Consider the following 22127-nt stretch of genomic DNA (forward strand, 5'->3'; position numbering starts at 1 on the left):
AATTTCCAGTGAGGCACGGCGAACAGAGTCGCTACACATTACGAAATAAAAAAAGCATTGGGAACTGTAGTGTGCATTTCCAAACGAATACATATCTTAAAATAATTTCTGATATAAGACTTAATATAAAAAAGCTATTGAGATGCAGCAAACACCTAGATTATATCTGAAAAAAAAAAAACAGACACCAGCATCAACAACACTAAACAATTTGGTATCTTATCAGATCTAGGTCTAAAACTTCTAGCATACGTCTTTTAAAGTACAATGTTATATCAGGTGCACAAATTGAGGGAAGAACAGAAAATTTTAATGAATTCTTTTGAAATAAATTCTCAACTGCATAATTGACGTACCTCCCTGTTCAATCCGTTTACTCGTCCACTTCATCTCATATATGTATCACTCCTCCAGAGGATGAGTTACTCTTATTTTCACTCCGGCCTGGGAGCCTCTGGCCAGGACAATATAAGTTGGACCTTTCTGTGTTCGAAATTATATATTATTTCTTTTCCATTTTCGCTCATTTTTAATAGATGTTTCAGGGAAACCTGCTTTCCCTGTTCTTGGAAAACAGCCCGATTCTCTTCCATTTGTAAATGTGGATTTGAAAGTAATGTGTCATACAAAAGTAATATCTCGCTACTCTAAACGTATCAATCCTCTGCGAGAAAATTATCAAATGCATTACTTCCCTTTCAGTACAATCCCAAAGTTGGTAGTGGAGGGTGGACGGCCAATCTGCCGTCAGAGGGAGCCAAAACGTGATATTTTGTTTCGAATTTACATAAAACTGTAAATAAAAGTTTCATTATTTTTCATCCGCTGTTTCATTTTTAACTGCCCTAACATAAAAAATAATACAAACCGATATCTATACGTGTTAGCATTAGAATTAATAAACGAAAACCTGAAAGCTCGTCGTAAAATATCAACTTTGCAAAAAAATTACTGGTGTGCTTGACAAAATACAGAAAACTAACTACCGGTGATGAAGCAGTGTAACCAATACGAAGAGATATTTGCTACATCTGCGGGTCATGGGAAAGCAACAGAACTCGCCTTGAATGTAATGATTGTGGAAAAAAACATGTTCAGAATGCAGTCAACAATTATCACTACTTGCAATACATGCCAGCAATCTCAGAAAGAGAGCAGTGAAGTGGATGTTGATTAACTTTGAATCCGCCTTGAGTCTACATATTGTGGAAAAACATATGCAAAAAGCACTCAATCATTACTGCTCTCTGCAATAAATATCAGCATTATAAGAACAAGCTCAGTGACATGGATATTGGTTTGGTTCGAATCTGTTATTTTGTGTTTTGTTCAGTGTTTCCACTCATATTTAGCTGTGTTGTAGTTAAATTAAACTTATACTTTTGGTCAACAATGATTTGTGTTAATTTACTAAATTTAAATGCTCCAAAATATACTTTTTGCATCATGCACAATGCTGAAAAATGTGAATAATCAATCACGGCCGAATTGTCGTCGTCGCGAGCGGAAACGTGAATTAGTAGTACGTGAGATTGATACGTAATATTGAAGGAATTTTATCGCACTTTTGACTACTAAGATGTTTCGCATTTGTGTATTTTATCACGTGTGTAAATTGAATATACTTTTTATGTACAAACATGATTTTTTACTAACTAGTTTCACATATCTTACAATGTCTTTCCACTAACAAAATATGGACTTTATGTAAACGCTTTTCACAATTATGCACAGCCATCTTTTACTTGTATGAGATAGCATGTTTCCCCAAAATTGAACTTCGATTATACCGTTCTTCATAGTCTTGACATGAGCAGTTCATCCCCATCTGTATTTATATATCTGTTGGGAAATATAAACTTTAATTAAGCGCTTTCTGCACACGTAGAACGATTTAGTTTTTTCCTTAGTATTTAATAAAATGTTTTCTCCTGTGCGTTTTAACATGTGCATTGTAGAACGTGAGCTCCATATAAATCTTCTTTTCGCTTGTGTGTTGTCATGAGTGCGAGAGTTTCATCTGTGTATTGAAATGTCCTGCCAAACTTGAGTATAGACCAAGTACTATTCCAAACTCTTCGTATATGTGAAGTTTTCCACTTGTGGATATTAAAATTTGTCTTGCCAAGCTTGAACGCAAACTATATGACGCGCTCAAATCAGAAGTTTCTAACTCATTATTGGTTGATTTTACAGGATCACGCTTTAAATTTTATAGAAATGTGTTGAAATACCGATATAATAATACAATGTTGTAAAATTTTGTATGCTGGTTCGTTTTGACAGGTGTCACGTTGTCTTACAGTACCAGATTTGTATAAGGTAAACAGAACGTTTTTGAATAAAGTTTAAAACCTGATTTAACAACTTTTCTTATAAAACGAGTGAAAAGTTGGTAAGTCAGTATACTCAAAAACTTCTAAGTATACAAGTGAATAAGTAAGGAATACGAAACATAGCTTCGAACTTCATTTTTAACAACCCACATGCAGATTCACTTTATATCATCATCCCGCGCTTGAGGAACGACTGTGGGCGAAAAAGAGTAGAAGATATTGGTGTCGAAATTTTGATACAGACTCTCTTTTCGAACAAACACCACGAATTCCGGTAAAGTTATTAACACTTTGGAAAAAAATGCTATTAATCACGCTTTGAAATCAACTGGAAATCAATTGAAATCAACGACAACAACTGGAATGCAATCGTGTTCAATATAATTAGTGACTCATTTTTTTAAACATACAACCTTAATACGATTTTAACGTAAAGTTTATCTGATCAGTTTAACCCATGTGGAAGGGACAAAGACTTGACTTTATGATCGCTTATCTTCTATTTGCCTAAAAGTTTCTATCAAAGAACATGAAAGAATGTCGTGGAAACGGGAAATATAAATATATGCGGTGAAAATGGACCTGCGCAACTATGTGTCGGCCAGCAAAATGCAACTAAAATGCAGATGGTCCGGAAAGTCCTAGTGTTCGAATTGACATGTTTCTCCGTTGGATCTACACTTGTAGCTGATGAGGAAGGTGCACCCTCACTATAGATGTCACTTAAACTTGTTGCCCTTAACTCCCTTACATACGAGAACTCTCACGGACTATATTTGGAATTTTAATCTCTAGATAAATGTTCCTTTGTGAAATCGTCACTTGAATCTTCGTCGGCGTCAGCCACCTTTACACTATGCAGCAATCGCTGTGGCGGAAAAGCAGAAGAGCCATTCGTAGAGTAGATGCGGAACTAATTTCCCGTAACATCTGCCCCCAAAATACGGATTTAATTTGTCCTTCACAACTAACATTCCATTCCAAAGGACACGTACATTTGAAGGGATTAATGTGGTCTGCTTCCTTTAATGTTTAATTATGTTGTAGTCCTCTTTAGCAGTGTATTTATCGTGCACATAATAGTTCTGCCAAAACTTAACTTGTGAGAGCGGCAAATTCTTTTCTATATGTCATGTCTAGTTACGTGTCTTGCCAAACTGATTCTAAACAAAATCCTATTGAACTTCCTTCTCGTATCTGTGGTAATTGAACTATGTGTTTTACCATGCGATTTGCCAAACGGGAACTGCCAGTAAATGTATTTCTACACTCTCCGCGCGTGTAAGATTCTTGTTGTGTGTGGATTAACATTTAACTTGCTATATGTAAATTTTTAGTAAATGCCAGGCTACGTTTTATGCATCTCTCTTGTTTGTCACTTGTGTATTGAAATGCCTTGCAAGGATTGAGCACTAGACTAAATCGTTTTGAATATTTATTTGTGTGTTTGATTTTCGTCCTGTGTGGCTTAGCAAGTATGGACGTTGAATAAATTCCATTCCAGGGTCTTGGCACGTGTGAGAATTTGGCTCGGGTGTGGATTAACATGTTTGTAGCCGACTCTGAACGTCATATAAAAGCTTTACCACACTTTGGCAAAAGAGCTTTATATCTTTTGTGGATTAACATGTGTAGCCAAATGTGAACGTAGTCAAAATTTGTAACCACACTCTTAGAATGTGTGACGTTTTTCTCCTGTGTGGATTAACATGTGTGTACCCAAATGTGAACGTAGACTAAATCCTTTACCACATTCTTGGCACGTGTAACTTTTTTCTCCTGTGTGGATTAACAGGTGTTTAGCCAAATTTGAACGTTCATTAAATGCCTTACCACACTCTTGGCATAAGTGATTTTTTTTCACCTGTGTGGATTAACGTGTGTCTAGTCAAAGTTGAACGTCGTTTAAAAGCCTTACCACACTCTTGGCATGTGTGACGTTTTTCTCCTGTGTGGATTAACATGTGGTTAGCCAAAATTGAACGTCGATTAAATGACTTACCACACTCTTGGCAGGTGTGATGTTTTTCACCTGTGTGGATTAACATGTGTGTAGCCAAATATGAACGTAACCTAAATCTTTTACCACACTCTTGGCACGAGTAAGGTTTTTCTCCTTTGTGCTTTAACATGTGTGCAGCCAAATCGTAGCGTAGACTAAATCCTTTACCACATTCTTGGCACGTGTAACTTTTTCTCCTGTGTGGATTAACAGGTGTTTAGCCAAATTTGAACGTTCATTAAATGCCTTACCACACTCTTGGCATAAGTGATTTTTTTCACCTGTGTGGATTAACGTGTGTCTAGTCAAATTTGAACGTCGTTTAAAAGCCTTACCACACTCTTGGCATGTGTGACGTTTTTCTCCTGTGTGGATTAACATGTGGTTAGCCAAAATTGATTGTTGATTAAATGCCTGCCGACACTCTTGGCATGTGTGACGTTTTTCTCCTGTGTGGATTAACATGTGTCTAGCCAAATATAAACGTAGACTAAATACCTTACCACACTCTTGGCATGTGTAATCTTTTGCTGCTGTGTGGATTCAAATGTGTGTAGCCAAACTTGAACGTCGAGTAAATGACAAACCACACTCTTGGCATATGCTATCTTTTTCTCCTGAGTGGATTAACATGTGTGTCGCCAAAGTTGACCGTTGATTAAATACATTACCACACTCTTGGCATGTGTGTAACGTTGCTCTTGAACGATTTAACATGTGCGTAGCCAAACATGAACATAAACTAAATTCCATTGCACATACTCCGCAGATGAGGGATTTTTCACCTGTATGCACTAAGTTATTGCTTGACAAAGTTGAAATTTGACTAAGGTGTTTTTCTCTCTTTCGGTAGGTATGACGCTTTTCACTCTCCTGAGCTAGAATATGCTTTGACAAAAGCGATGGATGAAACCCCTTGCCAAACTGCATCGAAGTATGAGATTCCTCATCTGAATGAGAAATTGCTTCCTTTAAAGTAATACACGTATCGTCTTCTCCGTGGAAAGGTAATACGTTATCGCGCCTGTAACAAATTCAGCAAACAAGGAAATGTGAATGTAGATAATGATTAAGTAGCAACCAAAAAGTAATCATTCTCTATATTTGATGATAAAATTACACTCAATTTGTTTTATTACTTGAAATATTGTACAAATATGAAATGGAGTACCACTGAGTAGTTTCCATATCTTTCTATTCGCAAAATAAGAGGCTGTAGTTTGTTTCACTATATCAAATTGAGCCATCATTTATACCGTGGCTGCTTTGAAACAAATGCACAGTACGAGAATTAAATCTGTCTTATCTGTAGTTTCATGTGAAAAAAAAAAGAAAACTTGCGTACCAAAGTTTTAACAACAACTGAACTTATTAATATAAACTCTACCGAAAATCATTCACTTTATCATCAGAAGAGGAATACGAAAGACATTTTGAGACGAAGAAAAAAAAATAATATACAACTTTCCAAGGTGAGGCAGAGAAACTTAACGTAACCAGACTAAAGACGAATCATTTACAGCGTAGTAATTGTAGTTCTGTGGTCTAGGCGCTTGACCAGTAATCTGGAGGTTCTTCGATCGAATACACGTCGAGAATTTTTTTTTTTTTTTTACTTTAGGAATGTTGATGGCGATTGATCAGCGATAACACACGCTTTATTACATTCAAATATTTGAATACTTCTATAATAATTCTTTAATAATAAATTTGTATGATAGACACGCCCCTGTACTTAAGAAACGTGTTTCGCGACCTCCATCACCATGCTAAACCGATGAATTAAGTTCGTAAATGGCGCGGAGAGATAAAGCTTATAGAGCATACAGGAGACATGTTCAAAATAGTGATCCTTCCACTGAGAGCACAAGAAATCCTAATACAAAATTCGAAAACAATAGGATATTAAGAAACCGTTGCACTCAAAAAGTAAGGAAAGTAAACCGGCGCTTTGACTATTAAATACTCGAATTCCAAAATAATAGAGCAGTTCTTCGGAAATGGCTAAAGTATTAGGTGTTGGGAAAAACATAGCCAAGAACGCAGTTAATTATACGCCAGATGAATTGAACACTTTTTTGTGTCAAAGCTGTATGATACCAGCATCCATGAAACTGCAAACAATGAATAATATTGTAGCTTCGGAAATTAACTCTCTGTTTTCGTTTTCTCACGTACAGCCTGTACATATATTAAAAGCGATCCAAAAAATTAAATCTAAAGCCACTGGTACAGATGATATTTCAATAACCATGATCAGGAAAATCCTACCGCATGTACTTAATCCTATCACTGACATTTTTAATTACTCTCTTGCCACAGGTACTTTTCCCACAGTATGGAAAATCGCTAAGGTCCCCCCACTTCTAAAAAACAACAACGCTGATAATATTGCAGACTATCGTCCTATCAGTGTCCTTCCCGAGCTTTCAAAAGTTTTTGAATATATTGTAAATGATCAAATTCGGGAATATCTAACAACAAATAATTTATTGGATACATTTCAATCTGGTTTTCGAAGTAATCATAGCACATGCACTGCACTAGTAAACTTAACGGAGGATATAAGATTGGCTACTAATAACAGAAAACGGACGCTCCTTACTCTACGTGAGTATAGTAAGGCGATTCAAAGGATTGATTTTGACATATTACTTCAGAAATTATCATTATTGTTTAATTTTTCTAAATCAGTGGTTAAATGGGTTCATTCTTACCTTTACGAACGTAAACAAAGAGTAGTGATCAATCAAGATCACAGATCGACATGACGTTGTATCAACAGTGGAGTGCCGCGGGGTAGCGTACTAGGTCCCCTACTCTTTGCCCTTTACATTAATGATCTCCCAAAAATTCCCACCTATTGTAAATACCATATTTACGCTGACGATTTTCAGTTATATGCTTCTTTTCCCCAACAAGATATTAATACTGCGATTCAGAAAATAAATACTGAGTTAAACAGAATCAGCGACTGGTCTACGGCTCATGGGTTAAAATTAAATGCAACAAAATCGCAGTACATCTTAATTCGCTCCCCAAGAATTCTTTCTTCTATTAATATCTATCAGCTCCCAAATATAATATTGTCCAATACTGTTATTCCATTCTCTACAGCTGCCAAAAATTTGGGAGTCATAATAGATCAAAATCTCTCCTGGTCAGATCCAATAAATGGAGTTTGTAAGAGAGCATTTGGTGCCCTACATACGTTAAATCGACTAAAAAATTTCTTACCAATATCTTTGAAGATCAAACTTGTCAAGGTACTGGTTTTCCCACATCTTGACTATTGCGACTAAGTCTATTCTGATCTAACAGAAAATCAACCAAAGCGCTTGCAAAGAGTGCAAAATGCCTGCATTAGATTTATTTTCAATATAAAGTACAGGGAACATCTCACATCTTTTTATAAAAAAACTGTCATGGCTGACGTTAGTCGGAAGAAGAAATTTACATAATATTACCCTATTGTACAAAACACTTACTACGTCAGACCCATCGTATCTAGCCCGTAGATTTTTATATTTATCAGACTCTCATACTAGAAGCACAAGATCAAAAGATAATTTCTTGCTCTCCATCTCCAGTCACAATTCTGATTCATACTCAAAATCCTTCACAGTAAGTACTACACGCCCCTGGAACAGTTTACCTCAATTAATGCACAACGTTTCCACAGTTGCCAAATTTAAAAAATGTGTATATTCCGTTCTCTTAAGTAAAGATAAGGACACTGGTAGCACATGAAGCATCTTCGTTTTACCAGATTATTAATAACCCACATATGAACACACAACCAATAGGTAACCTATGTTAATTTGTACACCTTATTCATACTTCTAGTACCGCTATATGCAATACGCAATTTTTGGTTTCTCCATGTTATTTTGTTTCCCCTATTGTATATTATTTTTCAATTTTTGTTTTTGAAGTGCTTAACCATTTTTTTACTTAAGTAGTATATTGTTTTTTATGTGGCTTAATACTTTTCTTTTGTAATTCTTAATAGTTTCTATATATTGGTGTTTTTTTAAATATATATAATGTATGCACGTGGTTAAGTGCTCGGAGAAGGCTGCAGAGCCTTAACTTCGCCACGTAAAAGAAGTCATAAATAAATAAATAAATAAATAAATACTCGTTTGTTTCAACACTTGAACTATCAAATTTTCAGGAATAATACTTGTGATAATAAATATTATCTGGAAAAATATTTAAAAATTAAAAATTTATTATCGCTCAGGTCATACCATTACAAGCAGAAACCTGATATTAGCCTAAAGAAATTGGTTTTGTGTAACGTTGCCCATGAAAAGACGAATTTCTCATCTCGATTCTAAAAACAAACCAAACAAAATCGGGATGAGACTTAACATTTTAATTGCAGACAGGACAAAGCTAACTCACTTTATCGTCATGCTTTGGAGATGAGAATCGAGACGAGACGAAAAGTATCGTAAACATTTCTCGTCTTATCTCGATTCTAGAAATAGTGTATGCCACTCTTTAAGCAACAATTGCTATATAGACTGAATCATATATTATTTTGTTACTTTGTACTTCAGAGCTCACTGAATTATGGTCTGTGTATATGTTTTGTAGCAAAGCTTTTATAATTACATCTGCAAACTCCACACGTTAGTTTATTACAAGCTTTAGTGTTCAATTATATTCAGGTCTTTCTATTACAGTTATTTTCCTAAAAAGGTAAAGTAGAATATTTTCTACACGAAATAATAGCAGAAAGCTTTCGTTTAAATTAAAGTAGCTGTAGAGGTGTCTCATGAAGGTACGGAACCCCTTCCTCGAAACCCCTACGTTTAAGTAAGTTTTGCCAAACTTTAGTGCAACTATAAAACTTTTAATAGCATTATTATTATTATTATTATTATTATTATTATTATTATTGAAGTGTTGTAAATTTAATGGTACAACCTGTTCCACCCAGCTCCCGCCTAGTACGCATTGTGCTGAACAAACAACGTGTGTATAGGTTTTCTCCGTGTTCTGATTCCTCTTACTTTCTTTATTTCAATATTTCTTTCATTCTCATCATCGACGTGTTCTGTACCTTAGCCGGCAATACCATTACTTAAAAACAAATTTTCTTACGGCTCTTGTGAGTTCAGAATCCATACTTTCTACACAAAATTTGCCTCGAAATTTTCCGTTATAACATTTAACTACTTCTAGGGAAACTTTCCGTTATAATATTTAGCTAGTTGTAGGGAAACTTTCCGTTATAACATTTAGCTAGTTGTAGAAACGTATGGAGAGGGTATGTCTTGTTGGTCCTGACACTTCTCTCCAATCCAGACTATTTTTTTTTTTACTTCTTGCTAACGCTACCGGTTACTTCAATACTACTAAATTGTGTGCAATGGGAGGTAGAAGATTTAAAAAACGTTAGAAAATAAAGGTTCAAATGAAATATTAGAATATTACAATAACAAACTAAGTGGACCGAATTCGGGCCACTTCAAAAACTCGCCTTATACAGTACAACTAGCTGGTAACGAAATAATGTTAAAAAATATTTTCTAAACAATAAATACGAGTACTATGGATAGTTTAAAGGTTATTTGTTACGAACAGATTAAAGACAATTATTGGTATGCTATTTTTGGAGATTTTAAACTGATTATGGATAAGAGTACAGGATACTTCAATGCTACTAAGTTGTGTTAAGATGGTGGTAAGAGGTTTGATAATTGGTTAAAAAATAAAGTCACAAGAGTTAATAAGATACTATGAGCTAGAATTAACCAACTCTCTAATTATAGGAATTGCTCTTCCACATACCTAATAAAAGGAGAAGGCAAAGAAGCAACCTCAATCATATGAGGAACTTATGTACACAAGAAATATTTTTAGCTGTTGCCTTTTTGTTATCTAAAGATTTTTACAATAAGTGTTATGATATTATCGAAGACTATTTCATCCAAGACTTTAAGCAATATGGAGTTAACAACGAATTACTCCAAACACAAATGCAAGATATAGAAATATAGATGGAAAAGTTAAGTCTTAAGAACAAGTGCTTAAAAAAATAGCAGCACCATATACAGTCGATGATTCAGAAGATAATTGCCTAATCATATACAAGAAGAACAAACTTAATGATTCTTTCTCTTATTATGCTATCAGATGCCAAAAGAGAAGTGTATATAAGCCTTTTAATGAGGCAGAAGAAAAATATCCAGATCCTGAAATAATATACGAAAAGTTTAGAGATCCTAACAGTATTAAGTTAGTCAACCTAGCATATGAGTTATGAGTTATGATATGAGTTAATATCCGAATCTAATACAAACTTATTTAAAAGGACAAGTTCAAATTCTTTGTATTAAATTCATGTTACGGTTTCTCAATCGCACTTGTTAACTCGATTGTCACTGTGATACGAAAATTCAATTACCCGCTCACCGCATTCCACGCATACAAACAGAAAGAACATGTGACGTTACAGTAACAAACTACCATATGACTGTACAGAGACATATAGTGAGAAAAATATGAACTACCACCAATCTTTCAAAAAAGACGTCACTCAAAAGGCACCAACACTTCCAGCAAGTGACTCACGCAGAAACAGTTCCAAAAAGTGATTCAAACAATAAGAACATATTAAAGTCATTGTTTGAGTCTAATTAAGTATTTTCCTTTTTAAAAAAAAAAAGAAGAAGAAATCATGCAATTTTGGGTGGCCTTAGCCTGAAAATTACAAACCCCGTAAATCTTCCACTAGTTACGGTTCGAATGATATTCACACAACAGTAATACTATGTAACGGATTTTAAATTGAATTTGAGAATTCTGATATTTAAAAAACGACATAAGAAAATTTTTTGATTCGTTGTGGAATCTAGTGATGGGTAGGTCAGGTTGTTCGTGGTATGTTGAGGGAGTAATGCATGAGCCAACTAGGCATGTGAAAATTGATAACGTTCGTCAAGCGAACAAAGTGATTGCATATAAAGTATTTTAGAGCTGTGTACGATTGAGTTCTACTAAATGGCAATTGAGCATTTTAAATGATTTAGGGCTATTTTCAAGATGCCAAGTCTGATTTAGAGTGGCATCCTTACATGAATTTACTGTTATAATGTATGCGTATTTTAACGTGATGCCAAAGGCCATTAGAGGGCGGCTCACTCAGTAGATAGTTACTCCTTCTTGCTTCCCGAATGCCTAGCTTGTGAATGATAGATGAGTAGGAACCGTTTGTTGTGCATCTTTAGTATTTTGAAGGTGGATAGAATATCCCTCTTGTGATGTGTGTTTGTGATCAATGCCCATAAATGTGCTAGTAGAGTTTTTCTTTGCCGTAGTCAATAATATGTTTGTTGAAAAGAAGTAATGATTGTATCAGCTAAAAATCGCGTGTTCGCTAATGTTGTAAAGATCCGTGCATTAGTCTTGATGGCTATGTACCTGTTATAGTTGATGATTTGGTAAAAATAGAAGTTTGCGAGTACTACTGATAATTAAAAAAAAATGTAAGTTTTCATATATATGTGTTTAAATAACAGCAAGACAAGAGAAATTGTTTTGTGAGTTGACCTGTGATTCTAAATTTATTTGAAACATTTTAATGAGTCTTTCGTCTTGCCGTATGAGCAATATGATTATTGAAACTTGAGACTTTAAATGTTTTTGCATTCCTTTAGAATTTTTGATACTTAGTAAGTTGTAATACAGTATTTTAAATAATCAGTATACAAGTAATGTTATAACTATTTTACGAAATGCTTGTTTTGAAAATTGTTTTGCTTTATTAAGGTTTTTTGGGTATGAATATATATATATTAATTTATATTATGATTTTTATTCTACATTATGTGTTTATATTTAGTAGTTGAATGTTACAAAATATTTTTGAATAAAAAGGTTTGGGTATTGAATAAGTTTGTTGTAAAAAAGGTGCATATACACACATTACACTACACTAGATACACATATTAGGAATTTCGGCTTTAGCGTTTACACCGTTGTTAGGCAACACTCTCGAAATATACACATTTTCTGTTATTGTTTAGTAATTAAGTATTTTTGTGTTAATGTCTACCTGTATATTCATTTAGTTTCAAGTGTTTACTATGACTTCAAATATGTTACATGTTCAGTGAAAAAGATTGGAAAATCAATTGATACATCCATTCATGGTGAGAAACCCACAGTTGAAAATAAATAGATAAATAAATAAATAAGTGAATGAAAGAAAAGAACTTATAAACTGCAAATTTAAATGAGTAATATGAGCATTTTTATTAATGGTGGTATAATGCTGGCTTAAATGAGGGATCATAAATATAACAGGTGGCTTTAGCAACAGTTGGCTTATCGTCACATAGGTTGAATAACCTTATAGTTAACAAGTGAAAAGTGATCCACTATGTACAGTGATGTACCAGTGTACCGATTTCCATGGTGATCTTCCAGTGAATTGAACCTATATACAGGATGTTCCACAATATAGTGATTTCTTCAGTGATACTTAACAAAGACCATTAACCCTCTGGCGGCCGCGGTTCTCTTCACAATTGAATCTATTTGTTCGCTCGCTTGTTCGGGAACAATAGGATATCACCGACGTGAGGCTCACTTTTTGGAATTTAAAAGAAATAAAACAATGTTAATTTTAAACTTTATTAACCAAGGCTCGTATATGGAGGAGCAATTTTCAAGCTTTTTCCAGCAGTTTGGTATATTACACATTTGTGTTAATAAGTACAGATCCGGTGTTGCACCAAGTTGAGTTCGTTCCGAATTACGCTTACCAAAGTACTTTTCAATTATTCTCAACTTATTTCCTACTGCACGCCCGCTGAGAGTACGCTGTACACGGAGGTCGACGAATATAGTTATCATCACGAGGAATCAACTGTTCTACATCTGAGTAGCCCTACACTTATATTTTCGCTCTTTACAATTTCGCAATAGTGAAGTACTAGCTTGAAAATTCGCACATTTCGGCAACTGAAAATTAATAAATGTTGAATCTGATGTACTGATATGACTATGTCTGCTCATTTTAATTCTGCTAATAGTGCTCCTCCAAACAGAGTTTATGTTAACTGATGTATTACCAAAATTACACTGGGTATCATTGGCTATCTTATTTTTCTTCTTAACCTTGGTGTTACATTTCGGCTCTATATCGGAAACATATTTTCGACATCGTGCTTTATTGGAAGTGTTATTTTTACCCTTGTTTATGGTAAACATTTCCGACCGATTGATTATGTACGAGACGTTCACTACGTCAAACACAATTTTCTTCGCACGCCTACACTCTAAACTGTGAATTTGAAGTCGTTTCCTCGTACAATACTCAAATTTGATGAAGTCGGAATGGATTTGCAGCACTAAAATGCAACTCACGTTCGACATACACGGCTACGAAGACCAATTTGAATTTGTTAAGTCGCGCAAAACCATTTGCATGCGAGACAAAAACGACAACACTGTAAATTCGTTACCACACAAAACCAACAATTGAATTCTCAAGCCTTCCCTGGCTTCTTCGAGAGGATGGGTACGCGCAACCTCAGCTCCACCGTTCATCATGTGTGAAACATAGGCATCACTTGCCGGCTAAACAATTACATTAGAAACATAATTGTCTACAGTTACACATAACGATTCTTCCTATGTCGCTATCTCTACACTGCATATTTTTTTCTTGACTGAAATCAAATTTCTGGTTTATTTGGCACATATCTTCCACAACGTGGGCCGGCACGAATTCAAGAATATTTGCGGTTTCTTTTTCGCCTTGCACTTCCTTGCACAGTTGTATTTTAGTGGCTTGAAAAAACACAACCTGTGCCGTTCGCATGTATTCACAATTCTCAGTGAGACGTTTCTTTCATTCCACTACACTATTTTTAAACTCGGCAGTTATTGAATCAATATGATTGGCAGTGTTAACTAAATTCACAGCGTACCTCAGTTAATGAGTTATTGGCTTTCTTTGATATTATTACGTAAAGCTTCGGCATTCAATTCGCTATTTCCTACGCTCCCAAATCGCTTCTGTTACAGACTGCTGGAATTCATTTAAAGATTCATCTATTTTTTGTCCTGGACGTCCAATATGCAATTCCATTTTCTGAGCAATGGTTTCTAATTGTTTCTCTAATTCCTCTGTCAACATTGCTTGAAACTGTTCTAAAACACTAGCCTCCATATTGATATGAGTTAAAAGCAACTATTTCAAAGTACAAAAATATAAATGTCTCAGTTTAATACGAAAATAAGAAACATGCACTTAAAACATGAAACACTAATAATTTTGATATTACGACCATTAACAAAAAATCCTTGTTTTATTCACAACTCAGATTACACTTTTCGAAGTGCTTCAATATAAAATTAACACAGATATAATCTGGTACCATATACAAAACATTGTCTGTTAGTCATCAATGCATATTAAGGCGGAATCTGCGGAAATTGCCCGTTTTCAACTCGTAAGTCGTAGATCACTTGCTCACTGGTATAGCGTAAAGAAACCTCCTAAGCAAAACACACTCACCATTTTTAGCGTAAAATTTAAATCTGTTCTTTTACTCGTAGGATCTTCATTCTAGTGACAGTAACGTAAGAAAAAAAAAGTTTTCTAAATGAATTCCATGTCTGGCTAACTGCAGACATGTACAATTGAATATCAATCGATTCAGCCATTTCTGTAGCTAATACCAGATTAGGTTGATGTCAAATTTTTTGTACTGAAGTATAGTATGCAGATTGTTCGTCTTCTCTTTCTTGAATGTTTCTTTCCGAAAACACTGCTGCACGCGACACTTATTTAAAAGTAAAAGGGCTAGTGTGCCAAATGTCCTTTCTCTAACAAGAGAGACCACTCAGATTATAATATTTGACGTACAATTTTAATCCTGTTACCGTCTTTATGATACCCATTTGAATGAACATAACGTAATAAAATGCCACTTAAATGAACACGCTCAATATATTAAATATTTATTTCAAACAGTTCAGCTCCCTGTATTTTAGAATGTGATGTATAACATATTTCTTCAATTTTTCGGTACTCAGAGTGTAGTATTTATCTTCGCATGCCCTTTTTACTTTTAGCGTAAAAAACAAAAATGAAGAATGATTCACGATGCTAGTAACACACGAGAGACCTTGTTTGAAAACTTCCGTAAAAGCAGAATTGCAAATTTAGTAGGCTACATATTTAGATTTTTGCGAATAGCATTAGAGCAGGTTATGATAAGCTCGATGTTGAGAGAACAAACATAGGAGCACTAGCAATAATCAAAAAGTAACGAAAGAGCAAGTGGTTGACCATATTACCTTACCATATATTCTTATCCTTTAATAGGTTGTAGAAAATAACTAATTATTTCACTCATCGGATAGCGATAACGTGATCTGAAGTGAAACACTTCCACGTTAGTTCCTGAGAGCGCGTAAATGAGTGGCCAAAATTTAGAGTACGTAAAGAGTAGAAGAGATGGATAATTTTAGTTTCTGTTATCTACGAACATAATTGTATATTTTATATTGTATCACATAGTAACAAATGTGTTTCCCTCACTTATTACGGGTAAGTCAAATTCATATTATATCCTTTGTGTTCAGAAGCGGAAAAACAGTTATTCCCAAACAAAAGTTCGAGTATATTTGAAGAATAAGGATTGGAAATATTTTCCTAACTTGAATCGGATTTGTACCTTTTACTTGCAACTATTCTACAACCAACGTTACGGAATAAAAAACTTATTTCTTTTCATTTTTAGTAGTTAAGTTTAACAAATAAGGAGTTTGTGCTTTATACAATTTAGAAATTTGTAAGAATATCCCTAGCTTGAAACTACAAAGGAAGTTCCAATTCGTTCTATTTCAATCGGTTTCCAATTCGAATTTTTGTTAGCGCTGCTCTGAGCCTATCGTAGAAGTATATATTTGACATCCTGCTATTCCTGGTAGAAGAGGCAAGTAACTCGTTAGTATTTTTTTTATGAAGAAGGAAGTATTAATGTCTGTGCTGACAAACAATCAAAGAAATTTTGATCGTAGTGTTAAACTTGTTTCAAACTTCGTGATCAGAACGCCTCCTACTCTGCGGATGGTATAATTTGAGACCGTTTGATTTCTTTTAGGCGAGTGAAATGAATTGAGATCTTATTTGAGAATATAAAAGAATGTAAGAATATCCCAGGTAAAAACCATGAAAAATTTCCCAACCATTCTATCTGAAACATGTTTGGAACTTTAAGAGCTATTGCCAGTTACTTTGCTTCTAGCTGGAGAGAACGTAATTTGAGATCACGTCCTTCTTATTAGGTGAGTGAAGTAAATTTTGTTATTCTGCTTTTAGATTTTAGACATAAGTGAGAATGGGCATAGATACAAATCTCGCAGGATTTTGTATTTTTTTAAATTTAAGAACAGCTTTAGGATAGAAGATTAAGAATAGATTTATCAATACAAAATATATATGCAAAGTATCTTTTTTGACAAAATAGAATCTTATTATATTTAAAAAATGTGCCCGACGTCAGCTTCTTCTTTTTGGGTTCCCTTTAAAAGGGGGTGGTCATTATAACTGTAAATCGATTTCTGAGTAACGTTAGTTTCAATTTCTGTTATGGGGCAGCAGCATTTTATCAGATAATGTTTTCGTTGTACTTTTAGAAAGGGTATTTTACAAACGACTTTTCGTTCTTCTATATACAACTCGTGTAGGCTGACATCATCATTATTAATTAAGTTCATTTCAGAGCAATGTTAGGTCAAATTTCTTTGTGGGTTACTGATATGTACTCATAAAATGCCAGCGAAGCGTTATTTATTTATTTATAAATTAGCGTTGTAAAGTTCACATTAAGAATATTATCCTAAATACGAATTTATTAAGTACATCCCGATTTTCGAACAAAATTTCTTAGTAGGATAGAAAACTGCACCGTATAAGCTGCATTTTATTCTTGAATGTAGGTTTACATTAGTAGAGCACGATGATGGTTGAGTCCAAGTTTTTATGAGACAAAGATTTAAACTGCTTTAAGAAAAATTATTTTCCACTTTTATTATATTTCTTACACGGGGGAATATATTCTATGATCCAATCGAAAGTGCAGAAACAGGAGAGTACAACGAACCAAGACAGACGAAAATGTTATGAAGCTAATGGTTTATAGTTTACTTGTGTATCAGTTTTCTGATATATTTTGTGTTTCCACGTATTTTTCCCTTTCTTTTATTTACATTTTCTCAATTTTTAAGATTATTTTCACACTATTTTCGTTTGAATTCCACCAAGATATGAGTTTTCTATTATTTTGTCAGTACTTGTGTGTATTGATAGATTTTCCCATACTTCATACTGCCTTTTTGGACAGGTCCATTTTTTTTTTTTTTTTTTTTTTTTTTTGCATTTCAAGCTGTAAACGCTGAGTTATTTCATATAAAATGAGGAAGTTCACGAGTGAAGCCTTAAAAATTAAAGTTAGATTTTCATTACAAATGAAATTGACGTTTGTTCGATTAGAACTGGCTGATGACCCAAAGCTCATAGAATACAAGCTAGATTTCTTTAATTTGTACTATTGTTTTCTTTTAAGATTATAGCCTGCATTATCCGTTTCTTTGTAGACTACTTACAATGTTGTCTAGGACACTTGCCTCATGCCTTTTTCTTCCTTGTAATTGTCTATTTTCGTTGCCTCTCTTTTCTGGTTAGTTATAACTGTGTAGGTTACGATTATGCATTTTGAATATTGCATCGTCTCTGAAGTTTAAACTCAATCCCTTTCTCCTTCGTTTCCTTCTGTTTTCTAAAATATTTTCTGAATTTAAAGACTACCCTAATAGCATATACCTTACAAAAATGGAAATCCTAAAAGAGCTGGGAGTGAATCAAAAAGCTGCTTTCTCTTCTTTGTCTTCAGTTAAATATGATGTTACTATTTGGGTGAAACCTTCGCGATTAATTCTCATCAGTATTGTCTTAAAATCGATAGGATAAAGCGCGAGTAAACTGGAAGTGAAACAAGAAGAAACTGCTGGCAATCAACAGGGATATCATCTAAAAGTTTGTTCTTGGCTTTCTTTTCATTCTTCTGAATATCATTTTGTTATGTTTGTTTCTCTTTTCTATTTGGTCTATTGCCAAACAATATCTGGAATTACAAACATGTATTATAACGAACATTAACAAAACGGAAGTGATGTTCACCTGTTTCAGGTTATTTCAAGAGAAGTTAATTTTGCTTATAACAAGTTTTCGGCTTCGTTTATAAAGATTTATAATTTGTGCTAAAGTAATGTATGCTTTTTCTCTTGTTTTCGTTGTTTTTTTCTTTTCGCGATATTCTTTACTATTTATTGAGCTAAGTTTTCAAATTAATTTTCTATTTTACCACTTGATGTTATCACATGCCTCTGGATTAGTCTGGCCTCTGGATTTTTCTAATATCAACAGTGTTCTTATTTCTACCAGGATCATAATGAGAAGCTGTGAGGGGCGTGGACTTAAAACCATTAATAAGGGGCACTGAATGTAAAATAGGGACGTTATAGCATATGCGAATTTTTTATTTAACTGGCTGATCCACAGTTGTATGTGGAGTATTATTACAAACTATCCTCGCAGACCGTTTAAACGCTCAAAATTGTAAGTTTCAAAACCACATAATTTTATTCCGTTACACTCAATAATACATCTACATCAAACATAAGGTGAAAACCTTGGAGGACAGGGGAAGTGACTTTTGAAGTAGGTAAATTTATGCCTAGGAATTTGACTCTCCATAGTGAAATACTGTATATAGCTGGGAGGATAACCACGACACAATTCACTCATTGGTAGAGTGGAATGCGATGTGGTTCTTGAAGTTTGCATATTGTGATCCGGAGAGCGTTTTCCGAATAAAATAAAACTTATTGGAAACGTCACGTATAACTTGGATCCCTTTTATTATGGAGACCTCAATTCAGCTGTCTGAAAACAGTGAACAAAATGCATTTTCAAACTATCAGCAACCAAATTAAACTTTGTAGTTTTTCATAATTTGTGATAAATTATCACTTTGGAAACAGTGGTGGATAAACTCACAAGAAAAGGTGATGTAACGATGTTAGTCCTGGACCCATAGTATACCCCCGTAAAAAAATCGAGGTCCAGAGAATTTGATTTTTGATTTGTGTTCTCGGATCATTATTGAACTAATTTAGCTTGGGTAGACATTTCTAATCCGGGCCAATTAGGTTCTGAACGTCATTTTAACCCTTTCGATACGGTGTGATTCTTGATGTTTTCGTCGACGAAGTTATGCAGGTGCTGCAGCTTCCCTAATTATACTATTGAAATTTTCTATAGTGCGTTGTGTCGGCTAAAGAAAAGGTTTTCAGATGATGGTATATTTGTTTCAATCTAGATAATAAGAGGGAAATTATAGAGGGAAAGATGGGATTTTTTTAAAAATGTTCACCTAAAGTCGGGAATTAAAATTTTTCATGGCTGGAAACACTGCCACTAGATAGATGCAATTCATCTTAAAATAAACTTTGGTACACCACTAATATATCCTAGAAGTATCATGTTGATATCTAACAAGCTAAACATGTAATTTAGAATATATATCATTCTATCTTTTAAAAATATTCATATTCTATCTTTTGTGTGATGCAGGTATTCTATTGACTTGGTGACATAAACATGAGTGATAAAGATGATAGCAGCGGATTGAGATCTCCTGATAAACTTTTGTTAGCTATAGACTCTGTGAACCCACTCCACAAAGACAAATGTGTTATATGCCAAAGTGATACAGACGAAAGACTGACATCTACCACGGCTGGACAGAAGCGAATTCGAGACGCAGCTGAAATAAGACAAGATGAAGTCCACAAAAGATTGAAATTGATTGGTGAACAGGAGCCAATATTTTATCACTGTAACAACAAGTGCTACAAGTCATACACAATGAAGAAAAGCCTGGAAAGAATTCATCAACAACTAGCACAAACCAGTGTACCACAACAAGATTCTGAGTGTTCCGAGAAGGCAGCTTCGGCCAAATCCAGTGTCCATCAACTTAAAAGATCTATGGCAACCCCTCGCCCACCTCCAACATCTCATCACAAACCAGAGGACCTTCCGTGTATTATCTGTGGTTTAGCCAGAATAAGGGCGAAAGGGAATGATGAAAGAGTAAAATACAGGGTGTGTGAGTCTCAAAGAGCAAACGCGTTTCTATCTGCAGCTAGTTTCTTCCAAGATGAAGTTTTCAGTCGTGTTGCTGATCTTAATAGTGAGGTTCACGTGTTTGCTGCAGATTTGTATGCCCACGGAAACTGTATGCGTGCATATGTTCGGAGGTACGAACGTGCCGTGAGCTCCCAGGAAAAGAAGCATCGCTTTCAGCGTTCTGATAAGTTCGCGGTTTTTGAAAAAAGCAAATGAGGTTTTAGAACCACTCTTGAGTGCTGGGTACGGATTCACACTCAGTGATATCAGGGAATTAATGACCAACAGTGATGAAACAGTATGTGTTTTTAACAATGAGATTAAATTGTTTCTAGTGAGAGTGTACGGTGACAAAATTCGTTTCTTTCCGTCTAACAAAAAAAAATGAACCACTTACGGTATTCTCAGCAGATCTGACTCCTGAAGATCTTGCAGCCAAAATAAGATCGCAGGATGCAGTGAAATCAGCAGGAAGAATTTTAAGAGAAGTCCTGCAAGACATAGATTTTGGACTTACGGACAAATTTTGTGATGCCTCAGAGCTCCGCAAATCTTGGGAGTCAACAAGAATGCCAGACGTTTTCTTGACATTTTTTTCCGTTTTGTTTAATATCAGTAAAGGAAAACTATTACAAGCAAATTCCCTTGACTTAGGAATAGATGACAACAACACTGATGATGGGTTTGAAAATATAAGCGAAGAAGAGCAGAACAATCCCATGAATCGACTGGCTGTACAAATGTACTGTATTTATCAAATTATGTTTTATGACCTACATCACGGAAAAAAGAAAACTCCACTACACATGATGACCGCTCACGCGATCTATGACAAGTGCAAAAGTAAAGAGCTTATCACTTCAATGAATAGGATAGGTGTATCAACAAGTTATAACGACATAATACGGAGCAGGAACTTGTTAGCAGCTTACGCTGTGAAATCATGTGAAATTAACAGCACACCACTCCCCAGTCAATTTACTAACAAAGCATTTACAATTGCGGCCTATGATAATGTTGATTTTGAAGACAGCTCTTCTTTGTCTGGCACATATGGCACACATGACACGGCAATGGTGCTTTTTCAAGACCGTGTCAATGAGTTAGATGCAGGGAAGCAATCAGTGTCAGCATTAAATATACAGAAACGAAGTTGTAAACTTACAACACAATTGCCTTGTCAGTGTGTGCAAAACTACTACAAGCCAAAAACACGTCCCACTTTACCAGAAAGTTTCAAAGTAGCTGAGGATATGCATCATGTAGTGCCCGATACTGCAGTCTGTAAAACCAAGGAAACTGAATTTGTTATTACTCTTATTCGGTGTGGACTGAAAGATCAGCACAAACCTGTTCCTCCATGGGCTGGAATTCATGCTCTAATCTCACAGAGTACCGTCTCATTGAAAAAGGTTGGCTTTTTACCAGTAATACCATCTCCTGTTACAAACTACTCAACAGTATATACAGCTCTAAAAAATTTCCAAAATGTGCGTGCTCAGCTTGAAGATCAACCAATCCTCCCAATATTCTGTGACGAAGGTGTCTTCCGTATTGTCGC

General features: G+C 34.8%; 1 protein-coding gene across 1 annotated transcript in view; it reads right to left on the minus strand.

The window, feature by feature from the left end:
- Nucleotides 1-2700: 2700 nt before the first annotated feature.
- Nucleotides 2701-22127, minus strand: part of LOC145690876 (uncharacterized) — a 47562-nt gene continuing 28135 nt past the window's right edge. The window contains exon 2 of the mRNA XM_081766276.1: nucleotides 2701-5362. Coding sequence (XP_081622402.1) covers nucleotides 4882-5362 — 481 coding nt within the window. The 3' untranslated portion in view covers nucleotides 2701-4881. The remainder of the gene's footprint in view (nucleotides 5363-22127) is intronic.

Source organism: Thermobia domestica, chromosome 7 (assembly GCF_964235325.1).
Source record: "Thermobia domestica chromosome 7, izTheDome1.hap1.1, whole genome shotgun sequence".
NCBI lineage: Eukaryota > Metazoa > Arthropoda > Insecta > Zygentoma > Lepismatidae > Thermobia > Thermobia domestica.